The 16,393-nt window shown below is 48.2% G+C and overlaps 3 protein-coding genes across 3 annotated transcripts; all 3 read right to left on the reverse strand.

The window, feature by feature from the left end:
* Positions 1-4,288: 4,288 nt before the first annotated feature.
* IWZ02DRAFT_355318 (uncharacterized protein) lies at positions 4,289-4,618 on the reverse strand (the record flags this gene model as incomplete). Its single annotated transcript, XM_066764285.1, has 1 exon — positions 4,289-4,618. A coding segment is annotated over one exon (330 nt), but the record flags the coding sequence as incomplete, so codon positions are not given.
* Positions 4,619-8,203: 3,585 nt separating this feature from the next.
* IWZ02DRAFT_62310 (Piwi domain-containing protein) lies at positions 8,204-11,396 on the reverse strand. Its single transcript, XM_066770975.1, has one exon. The coding sequence runs from the start codon at positions 11,298-11,300 to the stop codon at positions 8,271-8,273; it is 3,030 nt and encodes a 1,009-aa protein (XP_066620133.1). The 5' UTR covers positions 11,301-11,396; the 3' UTR covers positions 8,204-8,270.
* A 2,152-nt stretch (positions 11,397-13,548) lies between these two features.
* IWZ02DRAFT_493164 (endo-1,3-beta-glucanase Engl1) lies at positions 13,549-16,088 on the reverse strand (the record flags this gene model as incomplete). Its single annotated transcript, XM_066769908.1, has 6 exons — positions 13,549-13,822; positions 13,908-14,079; positions 14,177-14,246; positions 14,333-14,399; positions 14,464-14,613; positions 14,665-16,088. 6 exons carry the CDS (start codon positions 16,086-16,088, stop codon positions 13,549-13,551), a joined length of 2,157 nt encoding a protein of 718 aa, XP_066620134.1.
* Between the last annotated feature and the right edge of the window lie 305 nt (positions 16,089-16,393).

Below are 16,393 nucleotides of genomic sequence, written 5' to 3' on the forward strand. Positions count from 1 at the left end.
CTTTAATACCCTTACTCCTCTTCCTCCTCTTTAGTAGGAACTAGAGTTAACTTCTTAAGTTTAGGCCTTATTATACCTTTAATAGAGCCCTAGAGAAAGTTATTAACCTAGTTATCTATTACGTAGTAAAGAGTAAGGTACTCTCTAGGCTATACCTTATTCTTATACCTTTTATATTAATTAGGAGGATGAGTACTAGTAAGGTTACTTATAGTATAGTTAAGGTTACTAGTACCCTAGATATAGTTCACGTAATAACCCTATAAGAAACCTAGTAACTTATAGTAACTATAGAAGATGTAAGTAGAGAGATTATCCTAGTACTTAGTATAACTAGTAGCTTAATTAATACCTACGTATTAGATTAAGTAAGCATCACGTAAAGAACTATAAGATTCTATAGATATAATATTAAAATAATCCTTAGAAACTAGGATAATAGTATAATAAGCTAAGTTACTAAGGCCTAATATATATATTACGTATTAGCTAGTTTCGTTACTACTAAGGGATTTCTATAATAAGTTAGCTATTATGTAAGGATAAGTAAGTAGTAATATATACCTTAGTGAGTTTTTTAAAGGCCTTACGCGGGATAAAGACTATAATCTTATTAGGAGTATCTACTTCTAAGTCCTAATCTAAAGGTTCTACTAGTAATTCTATAGGTAAAGTAGCTAGATGAATAATACTACTATTATTACTTTCGCGTAAAGGTATACTTAGTAGTATACTAATATAACGGCTACTAGAACGCGTATATAAAGGTAAAGTAGGTAAATTAGCTTACGTAACGTTTATATAAGGATTTATAGGTAGAATAGTAATGTATACTAGCTCTTAGGAGCTAGGTATTATACTTAGACTAGTTAGCTTTACTTTACCTTTTTAAAACTCTAGATATATAAATAATTAGCTAATTATATATAACGTCTTATATAACGGTCCTAAGTTACCTTAGTATCCTCTTAAGGCATTATATTACCTTTAGGATGCTTAGAGTAATAATGTTAATTAGATACTATTACGCGATAATTAGTTAAGCATTTTTAGACCTACTATAAATAGGAGGACTTACTATTATTACTAGAGCTAGTTACTTAAGTAAGAGATAGGCTAAGAGTAATAGGAAGATATAATAATAGAAGTAAGGTCTATTATTATTATTAAGGTAATAGTAAAGAAGGTTAGTTAAACCATAAACCTAATAATAAGATATACCTAGTAGTCTCCTACTTTACGCCCTTACTAAAATAGCGCTAGTTAGTTATCTATATAAGTACCTAATAAGCTAACTTAGGCTTCCTATTAGGGAGGGAATATTATAATAGCTATTAGACGCTAGTAATATAAGCATATATTAGATACTAGTAATATAAGTATATTATAACTACGCCCTTATGTGATTACTTAATAAGCCGAAGCTAATTATAACTAAGCCGCGTAAACTAGCTAAGCCGTATAAGCTAGTAGTACTAATAGATAATAAATACTCCTAAGGATATATAGCCTACTTAACGGCTAATAAAACTTCGCGTAGTAATAAGAAGATTAATTTCTTATCTATTTTAATAATGTAACTAAAGTAGTAATTCGCGTAGTAAAGAGAGAGTTTAGTCTCATTTTACTTCTTATATAAATATATATAGAAGATAGAAGAGTATATAGCATTTTCTATATTTATAATAATTAAGAAGACTTTACTTAACTTTATCTTTTAACTACTTAACTTTAATTAAGTTCTTTTTAATTTTATATACGTCTAACTAAGTAGATAGCCTCTAGGCGAAAGCCTATATATTAGCTACTTAACGATTCGTAATATATCCTTTTACCTATAAGATATTCCTTCTACTAATTTTCCTAGAATATCCTAAGGTAACTTAGTCTACTAGGATATCTTTCCTAGATACTAATATCTTAAAACCCTTCTAGTAGACTTATAGCTAGCTAAAGAGATAAGTATCCCGTATTATAGGGATATAGATAATATTCTTTAAGAGAATAGAGTGAGAAGAGCTATTAGGGAGAGTAATAATTAAAGGAACATTACTAATACTAGTAAATAGGTAAGTCTATCTACTAGTAGTAGTTATAGTGCCCTTCTTCTTCCTTATCTTTATAAAGTCTTCCTTATAGCTTAAAATATATATAGTATAGTCTAAGTCGAAGATCTAAGGCGTATTATATTATTTTACTATAAGGACGTACTCTATTTTATTATCTATATTATTAATATTATAAGCGGTATTATTATTAGCATCTAACGCTATACTATTAGAGTTAAGGTCGCTTACGTTATAGGCTATAGTAAGGGTAATAACTTCTAAGTTATTTTTACTAGTATCTAAATTATATTTAGTTTTAGACTCCTATTCGTTTATAGTATAAGCATGCTAATTTTCTAGCTAGTAGGTCTACTTCTAGTACTTTTTTAGGCGTTAGTAATTATAGTACGTATAGCTATCTAAATAGTAGCCGTACTTATAGTACTAAGTATATAATTCCTTATAATTTTAGTCCTCTATATAATCGCTATACCGGGATAGTTAATAGGAATACTAATAGGTATACTAACCTTTTTATTTATTCCCTCTAGTTTACGTATATAGGGCTATACCTATAGCATCCTTAGTATAATTTACTACCTTATTAAGGAATTTAGCCTTAATTTATAAATAACTAGTAACGTCTTTTAATAGAATATTATCTATCTTATTACGGTAGGACTCGTTATTTAGAAGTAAGGTAAGGAAAAATTACCCTTTTATATCCTCTAATATGAAGGCGTTATGTATTCCCTTAGTAAGAGTATTAGATAATCGACTATAATAAGTAGTAATATATCCCTAAATTTCGTAGAAAATATTAATATACTTAATAATAGAGTTATTAGGACCTATCCGTAATTTAAAAAGAGAACGTAAAAGGTAGATATTATTAAGGCCGGTATTACGATTAAAATAGTTAGTAAGGGCCTTCTATAATACTATAGGGGAGTTAAATGTTATAATAAACGCTATTAGGTTATTATTAACGGCCTAAAAGAGATAGTATAGAGCTTTATTACTTAACTTACTCTACTATTTAAACTTAATAATATTAGTTAGTTTAGCTACCCTAAAGGTAACCTACTAGGTAGTCTTCTAACTAGTATAGTTAGATCCGTTACTCCTTAGCTTTAGGAGTGCGTTAGGCTTAATGCTAATAGCCTTTTAGCTAACTAGATTAAGAGTAGTAGAGCTTATAGTAATAGGTATAAAGGGTAAGTAATATAGTTATAGGTATTAGCTATAAGTGCCTAGATACTAGTAGAAGGATAGGTAAAGCTATAGTAAGAGAAGTAAAGCTAATAAAGACGTAGGGTAAGCCTTTTAAGTTATATAGTAATAAGATAATAATATAGAAGAGCTTCTAGGCTTATAACCTAATAATTTAGTAATAAGTAAAGTAAGATGTTTATTCTAAGTATCTAGTAGGACTAATATAATCTAATAGTAATGCTAAGACGCTAAGCTACATCCTCCTACCTAGTCCCTAACAGGTAAGGGCTAGTCCCTTTTAAGTGAAAGTAGGTAAGTAGTAACTCAGCTGTCAGCGCAGCTGAGGCGCTTAATGGAAGGTGCCCTCCAATCAACAAATTCTGTGGTGCAGGGGTGCATGGGCGACCGCGTAGTAGTGTTTACCCGGACGCATGATCCACGCGATCGACTTGGGCGTGCGGGGACGTATGTAAGTGGAGGATCACAGATTTGGGTAAAATGGTGCATGGAGATCAAATTGGACTGGCTGCGCGGCTACTGCTGTTTATGTCTACGTGATGTGAGGAGTGTTGGAATATGCTAATGTCCTGAGAATCTTCACGCGGCGGTGTGGTCGTGGGTATTACGGTACTGTACTTGGGCATGTTGGTCTGAGTGTCTTTTACCTGAGTTTTGGACTCGGGTGGAGGGTTGTAGAGAAAACATGGCGAAGAAAGAGGCGAATTGAGAGACTGTGATAGGAACGATTTGCGACACAACTCCATCGGTTGTAGTTTCGCTAGCTACCCACCTATCAGCAGAACGCAGATCGCTCCAAACATCGACACCTCAGGCAGCTTCACCAACACCTAACCATTGCCCGGTTCGAAAGACCGACGGCAAATACAGATATCGCGCCCCATCCTCCGAGCGGACCCAAGATTCATACCCTGGACGCCCTCGTTAGTAGTAACAGTGAGGTAGAAGTGATGCTTTGACCTACGTGGATCGTCGAACCCATCAAAAACCTTGATTCTCCATGCAGTGGCGTAAAACCCCCTGTTTATGCCACAATCGAGGCAGAATCGCTCCCGGGATTGCGGGTTCCATATGCTACCCTTTGTGCGATTCTTGATTTGCGCCACGCCAAATTCTTCGCGACATTTGAGTCGGAAACACGACGTACAGGCGAAGTCTTGGAAAAAGTGCCCGTATATCATCTCGACCAGCTGGATGAGTGCGAGTTTTTCAGCGTCCGTGGGTGGGCTTGAGGGTCTCACGACTTGCCGGAAATACCGGTTTGTCCGCGAGAGAAGGATGGCGGATGGGTAGTCCAGATTGAGGAAGATTTGGTTCTGAAGCTCCCCTGGCAGTTTTCTGAAGAGACCTTGATCGTTAGAGCTCTCAGACATGTTGCATAGATGGAGTAGGGTAAGGGTGAGCGAAAAGCGGCAGGAGTGGGACACTTGAATTGTGAACAACAACGGGGACGGGAGAGAATTCAACGTGCGCGGGTAGCTATCGCCCGTTCGGGCAGCTGTGCATTCAGCATTTCGTGCTGATAATCAAGAAGTTTGATAGCCACTTAAAGTTTAGCATTTGAGTATCCAACTGAATGGAAGCTAATTTCAAGAGCCGGAGCCGCAATCGCCAGACGGAACCTCGGTTTTCCTCAAGAAACGGACAGGCCGGTGACAGAGAATCGAGTGGGGAGTGGGGTTGGTTGATTTCGAGCAGAGGAAGAGTAACATAAGTCCATCAGTCGCATAATCGTCCGTCTGCGTTGAAGAATTGCGGAAGGACAGGTGGATGGAAAGGCGCAACTGCGATACCTTGCCTAAGACCTGTTTGCAGTCGATCATGAGGTTTCATCCTTGCCCGATCCAGGGTATACAGTTGTCCGCACATGCGTTCTGTGGCGCGATGGACTCAGCGAAGCTTGATTCAACCCTTGTTTTTGCTCCTCATGGATGCTGAAGCCAGTATAGAATGCCATAGACGTACCAATTCCGCAAAAACTCAGGAGAGAGAGACTCTTGGGCCACAAATAAAGCTACAAAATATGAAAATCAACCCAAGCTTGCTTTTAAGAATTGCCGGACTTCAGTCCAAGCAAGCTAGTCAGCACCTCCAAGAAGCGAACCCAGCAGAAGCCAACAACGAATCCAGCCGAGCAAGAAAAACTCAACATAACTTACTGATCCTCACACTGCGCTCAAAATGCGGCAGCACAACATCGCCCGCCCTACAGAACCCAAGGTCCAACGCACACCGAACACAATAGCGCCTCCCAGCTTCAACACCGCCGTGATCGCGCCTTCCGCACGTCTAGTTAACCGCAAAATCCACGTATGGCTTACTAGCAAAGCGCCGCGTGCACCTGTACCTTGACTCTCCGTTCTCAAACGGAAAGAGCCACTCGACCCGCTCTTCGCGCGTTAAATCAATCAAACGCCGGTAATTCCGGTTCGTCGCGCCGAGCAAGATGCGTGATGGGATGTCTAGATGCGCGTAAATCGTGTTCTGGAGTTCGCCTGGTAGCGCGCCGATGAAGCCGTTGGCGTGCTGCCATTTTGGGACTATGGGTGCTTTGGCTGCGGTGAGTGAGATTGGAGCAGCGCCGTCGTCAGAGTAGTCGGAGTAGTCGTCGTCGTAGTTGGAAACGGTTGATTTTCATTGGCGAGAGGATTAGAGAGGTTTTGAGGGTGTTTGGATAGAGGACGTCGGTAGCGTGGAGAGGTTTAAGGTGCAAACGGTATATGGGACTAGCCGCGTGTTGTGCTGTTCTACCTTGAGGTAATCTGAGACTCAATCTGCGTGCTGTCAAGTTCGCAGGCAGCTGGATACGGCGGCGAGTCGCGAAGAGCGTCGAAGGGAAGGCTGGTTGTTTCTGCACGGTCTGGCAGCCGTGGATGTGCGAGATGCCAGTGGAAGTCGGTCAAGTTGGTTCAGTAAAAGACAGCAAACCCAGACACCACTTTCTACTACTCGTCAATTCGATGCAGCGCCGGTCGGCAAGAACACCAAAGCCACCTCTTCCTCTCCCCGCTATACAGTTTAGTCATTACGGGGACAACGTATGTCGAGGATCTGCTAGAAATACCGATCTGAGCTGTCGAGCTGCCGAGCAAGTCAGACCTCACCCGCCTCCGCTTTTGCAACGATATAACTTACTGGTCTTTCCCAACTGCTACCAGCTAGAATAGCGTTGAAAGACGGAAAGGCAAGTTCTAGAGACAGACGCACTCTCTAAATCGCCTGGTGACTGGTGACTGTCAGCAAGATGTAAAAATCGAAGAAAAGCTCAATCACTCATTGTTGCACTGCCATATTGCAAAGAGCCAACCATAACTCCCAAGTCTCCAGTCCCCAACCACGACCACGACCACAAGACCACACAAGACAGCAGAGACCAAAATTTTTGATAACGGATGGGCAGACACACGATGGTGCTCACCCATCCAAGTATGATTTTTTCATTCTATAACATTTTTTCGCGTCCATTTTCTCTTTTTTTTTCCGCAGTCGTCCTTCCCATCGGGATGACAATCCGGATACGATCTCAACGCCGTCCAAGGAGACAAGGAAATAAAGAAATCAGGAAACAGAAATCGAAAAAACAGGAAAAGCCACTCTACATCCTCACCTCTTTCTCCTTGCTCGCCCCTTTTCTCCTTCCCCTTTCATTTCTCAAGGCCTTTTCTTCCTCTTTTTTGTCATTTTTTCTTCTTTTCGTCTCTCTTTTGAAATTCTTCTTTTCGGAGACCGATGGGGCGACCGAACGACCGACCAATCAAATCAATCAGTCAATCAATCGACTATTTTTGCGTTGCGCCATTTTGCCGTCGTGTCGTGCCGCGTAGGCGGGCCTAGCCACATGCCAGTCCCGTGTCGACAGCAATGAATATTGCCATCACCCGGGACATTTCTGGACCGATGGCGATACCCAGGACCCGAAAGGATAAGAACTATTCAGCGTCTATTAGGGTGAGGGAAAAACGCGTCCGAGCAGGCGAGACTGGAAAGGAGAAGAGAAACAGAGCGTCCAAGTCGAGTTGGCTGGCAGCTCTCGAGACAAGAACGAGAGGTGAGAAAGGGGAAAGGAGAAACGAAGCAAAGAGGAGAGAAAAAAGAGACAGAGACGGTTGAGGGAAAAAGTATTGATCCAACAGGGTGGAAAGATAAATCAGAAAACGCAAGTCGATCGTGGCGAAATACTCAAGCGTGACCTCACTGACGAAGGACAAGCCCAGCGGGAGAACGGCGCTCAGCTAGAGTGAGCTATTCCACACCGCTCGCGAGGTTCCAAAAAACAAAAAAAAAGGCAGAAGCGTCGCGTCTGGTCTGCTCTCGTGCCGCAGAGTCCGGTCACAAGATAGTCAAAGTCTTATCGGGGGGACCCCAGTCAAAGTCCACTCATACGTCGAGTCTCCATCCATTCCGGCACCTCTCGTCTCGTTCCAGGCAGATCCACAAAAAGACAAGGGAGTCGACACGAATGCTTCTCTCGTTGCTCTTTCCTCCGCTGCCAGATCGGTCTCGCAGCGGCGACGACGGCGATCATGACAACAAACAACAACGGCGATCACATCGTCGTCAAAATCCATCCATCAATCATTATCTATTTGGAGAGACCACAGAGATATAAAGGCGTCGGGATGCAAAGTCCAGACCTCTGTGGTCTCTCTCACTTTCTCTTTTCTTGCTTTGAAGCCGAAAAAAGGATATCCGAAAAAAGCAACGGCAGTGCGTCTTCTTCTTTTTCACAACAGTTAGGAGTTTTTCTGGGTTCGTTGAAAATTGGTCAAACTTCCATCGGCTCGAGTTTCGAAAATCGCCCACGGAACAAATCCTTTGGCATGACGAGATCTTGCCTCAGTTTCTCTCGATATTGAATGGCTTAGTTTGGCGTTCGGAAGCCGAGGCGAAATGAACGGGAAAAAACGAAAAAAGGAAAATGTCGAGTGTCCATGTCCTTGCGCAGGTGGACTGAACACTCGTAATTGCACATCAAAAGGGACGATTGTCCTACAAATAGAACATGGTATCCTTGAGGCGGTCGTGGACACCACCACGCCAGTGCTTCTTTGGATCATATTGCATATTCGTGTTCTCCTTGAGGAACGAATGCAGGTAAGAGCGTCCACGCTCGCAAACCAAGTCAGCGTAATATGCTGGTGGACAGACGGAGACTGCGCGAGTAGCACGTCCGTAAACGTAGCAAAGGTTGTGCGTGATGCGCTGGAGCTGGTCCGCTCCAAGCTTGTTCTCGTCGAGCAGGCAAATATAGTGCGCCGGACGAGATGTGCCCTGCAGACCCGCGTGAGCCACAAGGAAAAAGTCAAACAAGCGCTCGCCAGTGATGCCGCGGTCGACAACAGTGCCAGGCCTAACGTTCATGGCGCGACCTTCAGCATCTTCGGGCTTCGCGGGATAAAAGCGTGTGTGTCCGCGCTTGGTGCAGATGATCAAGCTTGACTTGGGGTGATTTTTCTCCGCACCGTACAGCTGCTTGTAGGCCTCGACAAAGCTTGGCCACTCCTCGCGGAGGACGACAGGGTACTGGCCCTCGGAGACACCATCACGATAGATGATGACTTTGTTTGGAAGCTGATTGTTATTGCGACTGCGCCACAGCTTGAAGCGCTCCATTATCATCTGCGTAAGGTCGCTCTTGTCGACCATCTCCTGGCGGGCTGTCTGCGTGCGAATCGACGCGGGGTAGTTGTTGAAGTTGGCGTCAACCGATCCGACAACTCCAGTAATGGATGGACCACCAGTGGCGCTGCCGGGCGGCGGGTGCGACACGTCAATGCCGATGAGAATGGTCTTATTGTCTAGAGGAGCGAGCTGCTGAATGCGCATGTCGTGGTTGACACCACCGCACTTGAGGTTGAACTTGAGCCCGACGTTCGCCATGTATTGAGGCTGACCCTTGGGATTCATGATCTTTCTGCTGATGGAGCAAACGGTGCCAATCCCGTAGCGAACGTCACCCATGAATTTGATCGAGTCATAGAGCATCGTGTTGTCCGACGGCAGGAGCACAAGCAGCATCCCGATGCGGCTTTGCACCATCTGCTTCATCTTTGCCTCGACCAGCTCCGTGATCTCAGACTGGTTGTACGGAAAGCTGATCTGAATCTTGGCTGGGGGAGTTGGATTGCCGATGCGAACGCCATACGATGAAAGAGCACCCTTAAAGGTGTTGACCAGGTTCATCGCTTGATCCTGGCTCTGGAACGTCGATCGGTTCTTTTCCTCAACGACAAGGCATCCCCAGGTCTGGATTGTGGCAGGCTTCGAATATTGAACCCTGGCAAGGTTCCACTTGCCATCATTCGGCACCTGCGTCTTGCCCGCGTATTGAAGCTGAGGTACCGGGAGGATGCGTGCTTGTACTGTAAGCATGTTGTCGCCGATCTGGATACCAAAGGCACCGAGCGTGGGGTTGTTCCCACGCACTTGCATCACATCCAGGCCTGATTTCGTGATGCTGTTGGCGTTTGCATTTGGAGGGCGAGCAGCGAATTCGATCATGAGACGAGTCTGATTGCTCGTGAGCATCCTGCCCGCAACTTGACCGGGCAAGACATTGCAGAGCTCGACTGGGATCCAAGTCGGGTTGTCTCTGGTGCCAACGTTGACGACAGGTGCCGTCGGTGTCTTGAGCGTTATGGAGTACGTCTTGGCAAAGTACTCTGCGACCGAGATGAGAGTCGGCCTGCCGTTGCTGGAGCTTCCGCTGCTACTGCCGTTGGGGTCGTCGAAGGGGAACTTGACTTGCTGTGCGGAAGCGCCGTGGCCCCAGGTCATGAGAGGATCGTTGTTGGCGCGAGCAAGACCACAAATGGTCTTGATCTTCTTGATGCGGCGGCCACTTCCATCCCTGGCCGTCATGTAGTTTGTCTCGACTCGCAATAACCGGATGAACGACTCCAATCGCAGCATGTGTTGAGGACTGCGGTTGTTTGGGCCAAGGTAGTCTTGCATGAGCTCAAGCAAGCTTCCGGCCTTATAAAATGCGGCCGTCGAGACATTGATGTTGACCAAAAGACGGCTGATGCTGGTCCTAGCACTCGCAAAGTACCCACGAAGAGCCTGAAGACCCTCGGTCAAGTTGTGCTTCTCGGCATAGCGGTTACCGTTGATGGGGAAGTACTTGTTTTGTCCCACAGCGGCCATGTCGTGGGCAGACTGAGGAGCCTTGGACAAAATGATGTTGAGCGCCTGGATGGCTTCTTCTTTCAGGGGGTACTGCACTCCCATGTTGTCTGACTTGAGGGAATTCAGCAGTTCCTGCAGAGAGACAGTGCCCAACTCTTCGACAAGGACCGTCTTCGTGTTCTTTTTCCGAGCCCTGTCCCGTGCTTCCGACTCCTCCTCCCCCTCCTTCTTGTCCGGGATGGGTTCACTGTCTGCAGGGTACCATTGCACCTGGAAAGCGCGACGGTTGTGCGGGCCCTCGGCAAGCGTAACCTTTTTGTTGGCGATGACGACTTGCGAGTAGTCTGTGGCGCAAATGGCGCCTTTCCAGACCGGGTCATCGAGAAGAATTTCGAGGATCCTCCTCTTCTTCCTTTTTTGCTGCTCCTCTGGCTGGATCAAGACGGCGTAGCGGTATATGTCTGGAGACTTCTTGATCGAGAGCGGAAAGTAGTTGGTGTAGACCGTCGTCTCTCGACCCATGGTACCGTAATCCGGCCGCCTCGTCAACTGGTCCTCGAGACCCAGAGACGAGACCGCACCGACCAAGCTCTTGACCACTTGGTTCTCCGTCTTGGTCACATTTGGGTCAGGCTGTGGAATTTGCGACGGATTGCCAAAAATGGCAGCAGGTGTGGATTGAGCTCTAGGGCCATGAGGACCACCGCGATGAGGAGAGGTCCCACGAGAAGACGAGCCTCTACCGGTGGAACCGCTCGAAGAATCGCCAAAAGGCCTCCGTCCCCTGAACGAACCACGACCGCCAGAGCCCGAGCCTGAGCTGCTGTCGCCGCGACCGCCTCCGCCGCCTCTACCGCGTCCACCACCTCGACCGCCTCTTGGTGCAGACATTATCGTGATTGTATGGGATGTTTGATCTAAACGCTAGCGGTAAGTCCGAATAATTGCCGGCTATCTCACTATGGACGCAGTGTTCTTGTGTCTGGAGACGAGAGAGCCGTTAGCAAAAAGGCTTGGACGTGGCAAAGAATGGTAGGCATATCCCGACCCTGAACCAGGACTTTTTATAGTGGCAGACCCTGAGCCGTTGTAGGGAAAACGCTCATCAAGCTGTTTGGGCTCCTTTGCCGCTGCGGCAGTTGTCTTCCAATTGCCCATTGCGCGCGAGCGCCAGAGAAAACGACTCGCAGGTGCAACGCTAACCCATCATCCCCAACCACCAACACGGACGACGAACGATGAAGAAACAAATGGAAACACTCACCTCAGCTGCCAATCTGATCCAAGCGGTGGAGGCAGGGAGCGATCGGCCACGCGGAGGACAGAGCCGCCACAGAAGGTCGTCGTCGCCGTTGATGCGAGTGCGGCCTGCAGCGCAGCGAGGTAGGTTGGCGGCAGTGAATTGCTCTAACCAAAACGGGTCAGGGAACGCTTGGCGCCAGATGTGGCTCCAACAAAGTCCTTGTGCTGAAGGTTCTCGGAGACCCTTGGAAACAAGCTCAGAACCCCCACAGCGAGCCCCACGGACAGGCGCAGCCGGGCGAAGGTGGTGGCCAGGAAGCCAGTCGAACCAGAGGCCGCGGACACGCAGCCGGCCGACAGACCGACAGACCGACCGAGCAAACGCCCCAAACGCGCAAACGAGTCGAGGCGAGGCGCGCCACGAATACGGCCGGCGGTTGTTTGTTGACAGCAACAGCAGGGTCCAACCAACAATGTCTGACAGGCGCGTCCAAAACGAGAGCTGGTTGACGACCAAAGAGGGCCAGTTGAACCAAGGGTGACTCGCAAACGAGGAGTTGAGACGAACTGGATAACAGTGCAATGCCAATGGAAAGATGGAAGGAGTTGATGTTGTTCTCGGTGGCGAAGAGAGAGCAACAAACAGAAAGAGGCAACGGAAAGTGATGAACGGATGATGAGGTCGTTGTTTTGCAGGCGGTGAAAAGCACATGCAGCGTTCAGTGGCGGGTGGGGGTGGAGGGACCGCGGTGCAGCCACCGCCACCCCGTGGCGCGTCGGACCTGCCGCGAAGTCAGCTGAGTGGCGAATTTTGCAATTTGTGTGCAGTGCTCTGATTGGATCGCTTGCCCGACACCTGAACACCATCTCTTGAGTTGTACAACGCTCGAACATGTTGAGCTAGATTACGTGCAGCTTGCCGCACCGACATCTCCCCTTGTTGCAACCAATGTCGTCAGCAGACATCGCAGCCGAGCTCCTGCCCTGCTCCCAGCGACGGGTACGAGCAGCGGCACAGCAAGAACGCGTCTCATTCGACGTGTTGCAATTCTGCAGCGAGACATGGCCGCCGTGCAGCGCCGTCACGCTCATCCGGGTCTGAAGAATTCGGAAACAGGAATATGAGACGTGAGCGGGTATTCAGCATGGCCCAATCGACGAGTTGCAAAAACACCAACATCGGAACAAGAGAGCGACGGCTATGCTGTATAGAACTAATTATATATCAGAATCGAATAGGCAGGCAGGCATGTAGGTGAACTAGCGATACCATGAACCAAACCTCAGATCAAGAAAAGACATTAAGTAAAGACAAGCAAAGAGGGTAAGTAGGCAAATAGCACCTAAATATCCCTCAACCAAAGAAACAAAGAAGGGACTCCAATCCCAATCCAATCCAGTCTCTCCGACTGCCCAGTCGGCCATTATACCCTTACCCTTCCTTCTCTTTTGTCCCAAGCACCCAGCCGAGCCGACTAGAACCCCAGAATCGCGAAGACATTAACGAAAACAAGGTGAACGACGTGAAGACCCTGCGGGCGGGCGCTGACCTGTCCCATCCGTGCTATACGCGTGCATTCGCCGGTAGTTGTGCAAAACCCTAAAACCGTCAGAACGAGAAAAACAAGACATGAATGCCAATGTTGATGATGCCTGCCTTCCCGTAGAAACCGAGAGCGAAAGCGAAAAAATAACCGCCATGGGTCCCGAAAGAGCAAAAAACGCCGCCATCCGTTGGCCCGTCAGCCCGTCGTCTATGTATGTATGTATGTACAGACTCAGATCATCGTCGTCGTCGTCGGAGGCTTAGGTCCGTCGTCACAATTTTATCGTCACAAAGCAACAGTCGTCGTCATCGTCACCACTACCGCAGCAACAGAAACGATCTTGCTTCTTCTTATGACGGCGCGCCACCCATCGCAGCCAGAAACGCCAAGTACCACGTGCGACTGGCGCCGCCGTCGAGCAGGCTCATGTCGAAGTCGTCGGGGGCGAAGTAGTTGTAGGCGGCCGACGCGTTGACGAGGCCCATGTTGGCGTACAGCAGGCCGCGCCAGCCGCCCGTCGCCTGGTCGATGCGCCCGTCGTTCATGTACACGTCGTACTCTTCTTGCACAAACTTCTTGGTGCGGATGTAGGGCGAGGGCACGTGGACGGGGATCATGTGAATGCTAGGGACAGACAACGGATTAACACATGAAGGGAGATAGGAGGAGAGAAGTGTGGTTCGGCAAATTTTGGCGCGGACACACTCACCCTTGCTTGTAGAACCACTCGTCGCCAAAGTACGTCGCCCAGTCGACCTTGTTTTCGAACAGGATGCCCGTGACCTTGTTGTTGATGATTTGCGGCGGCTGGTTGGGGTTGTCCGACTCCATCAAGAAGTAGCTCTGGAAGCTGCGTGCCTGGATCGCCAGCATGAGGTTACCTAGACAAATCGTCAGTATATTTGCGTCCCATCATGACACAAAGTCGTATCATCATCACCGATGCGGCTCGTGACACGAAAATCTGGGAAAACTCACCCCTGGCCTCCATGTTGGCGTCACCAGTCGTCTTGCCCCACATCTTTACCGCGTACGACGCGAACGCATCCTACAAAGCCATCATCCACGGGTCAGCCAAACACGCCCAGCACAAATTTTTAGATTGCGGTTTCTTCGCAATCAAATCAGACATACCTCGGAAGACGACTCCTGATCTTTGCCGTCACCAGACTCAAACAAGCCCTTGGCCCAACTGTGCCCGCTGTGTGCTACCGTCAGTCTCGGCTACCGACAGAAAAGATAATTTCGCCTTGATTGAAACTTACTGGAACCAGTCAAATGACCGACTGAACGGGAAGTGCGAATCGGCGACCGGGTTGGCAAAGTCGCGCACCAGCATGTCTACCCATGCCTTGTTGGTTCCCGACTTGAGCCAGTCCGGGTCCAGAGATCCTATCACGGCGGCAGTGTAGACGCTGTCTCATCGTTAGCGAATCAGAGTGCCAGAACTTCAGAGGCTGTCTTACTGGTATCCGTAGTGGAAGTGGTGGTCGTTGTAGTAAGTGTTTCCAAAATCGGCGCCAGAGTCCTTGTAGCCAGCGCTGGACACGACGCCCTTCCAAGTGGGGTCGTAGTTGAGCGGGTAAATCTGGTTGTTGCTGACAAACTTTGCAAACTCGGCCTCGAGCAGTTTGAGGCCGGATGCGGCAAGCGTCGTGTTGCCGCCCAGCTGATTCGTGGCCCAGATGATCGAGGCAAACTTGGCAAACGCCTTGCCGCTAAAGTACATGGAGTTGATGTACGTCTGCGAGGTCATGTTTTGCGCCAGCTCAGACTGCGCCGCGCGGACAACCTTGGATTGCACCTGCGCCGACACCGAGTTGATGGAGCCCTTTTCCGGAGACCAGGGCGCGAAGTCCATGCATACTGGGAGGTTGCTTTCAACCATGGTCCACGAATCTCTGACGACTGCGGTGGCGTTGCCCTTGGTAGTGGTAACTAGAGTAATGTCCGTCTTGCATCCAGCCGTAGCCGAGTCGAAGCTGTCGACATGGTGGGGCAGTGCAAACATCAGTAGCGTCTTCGAGGTCTGGCCACACTTTGTGAAGCTGTAAGTGTAGCTGCCCGTGTTGCCGTTGGCTATGGCCGAGATCTTGACATTGGAGGGATAAGCGCCTGCAGAAGCATCAAAGATGTCTTCTCCATCTTCTCCGAGGTTGTTCTTGGCGATGCTGATGGTTCCCGACCATTTCTTGGGTGCCACGAGTTGCGTCGTCGAAGTGAGATTGAACTTGGGGTAGTCCGTGCCATTCGCGGGGACAGCGTAGGCGAGCCAGGTGGTGCCATCCTCCAGCTCAAGGCGATACTTGTAAGTATTGTCATCGATTTGGAAAGGACCAACAACGGCCTTGAAGCAAACTCCGCTGCTGATTTGCGGTGTGCCACTATTGAAGATTCCAGTCACGAATCCCATGCCTTGGACCAAAGGCACCGTAAGCAGTGGCTTGGAGCCATTGCCCGTTGCAAAGTTGGCGTTGACGGAAAAGGCATCGAGCGAATCCACCGTCAAGGCCGTGCCTGGGCCCAGCTCCGTCGCCGACATGACCAACGATTGGATGCCGGCAGGATTGATGTAGTACTTGACGCTTTCATGGTCGGTTTCGGGGCCAAATGTTAACTGCGAGCGCTCGTTGTGTGCTATCGCAAGTCCGTAGCTCTTGGAGTTGCCGCTTCCTTTTGGCCACCAGACCGAGTAAGGATGTGTCCAGGCGGGTGCAGTAGCGTTGCCCAAAAATAGGTTTGCATAGAATTTGTTCGTCTGGTGTGGGCTAGAGTTCGGGTCGGATATCAGGGCCGGCGATACTGGATGCTTCGGGCCCATTGGGATCTGGTTAGGTGGGGCATTGTCGGATCCCGCAATGGGTTGGAATATGTTGGAGCTAGACGACATTCCGCACGTGGCGCCGGTAGTGTTGGTTAGGGTAACGTTGACCCCGGTTGTCGGGAGAGCCGAGGCCACGCTCACAGTGGCCACCAAAGCCGATGGCCAGCTAGTAACCTGCGGGTAAAGCTGCAGTGAGGTGACTACTGTCCCGGTCGTCTCGGGTGCCGCGGTCGGCGTTGTCGATTGAATCGTAACGGACACTGTGCCTGTCTTCAACGAGATCCTCGTTGTTGACGAGGGGAATGCTGCTAGTGGTGTGCTCGGCCCCGTCGACCCCGCGGTACCGGGATCTAGCGATGCAAAAGATTCCT

Source organism: Phyllosticta citriasiana (genome assembly GCF_038021145.1).
Source record: "Phyllosticta citriasiana strain CBS 120426 chromosome Unknown IWZ02scaffold_12, whole genome shotgun sequence".
NCBI lineage: Eukaryota > Fungi > Ascomycota > Dothideomycetes > Botryosphaeriales > Phyllostictaceae > Phyllosticta > Phyllosticta citriasiana.

Bases quoted from the DNA above. Each gene is read 5' to 3' on its own strand.
- IWZ02DRAFT_62310 (XM_066770975.1), bottom strand. From the start codon at position 11,300: ATGTCTGCACCAAGAGGCGGTCGAGGTGGTGGACGCGGTAGAGGCGGC.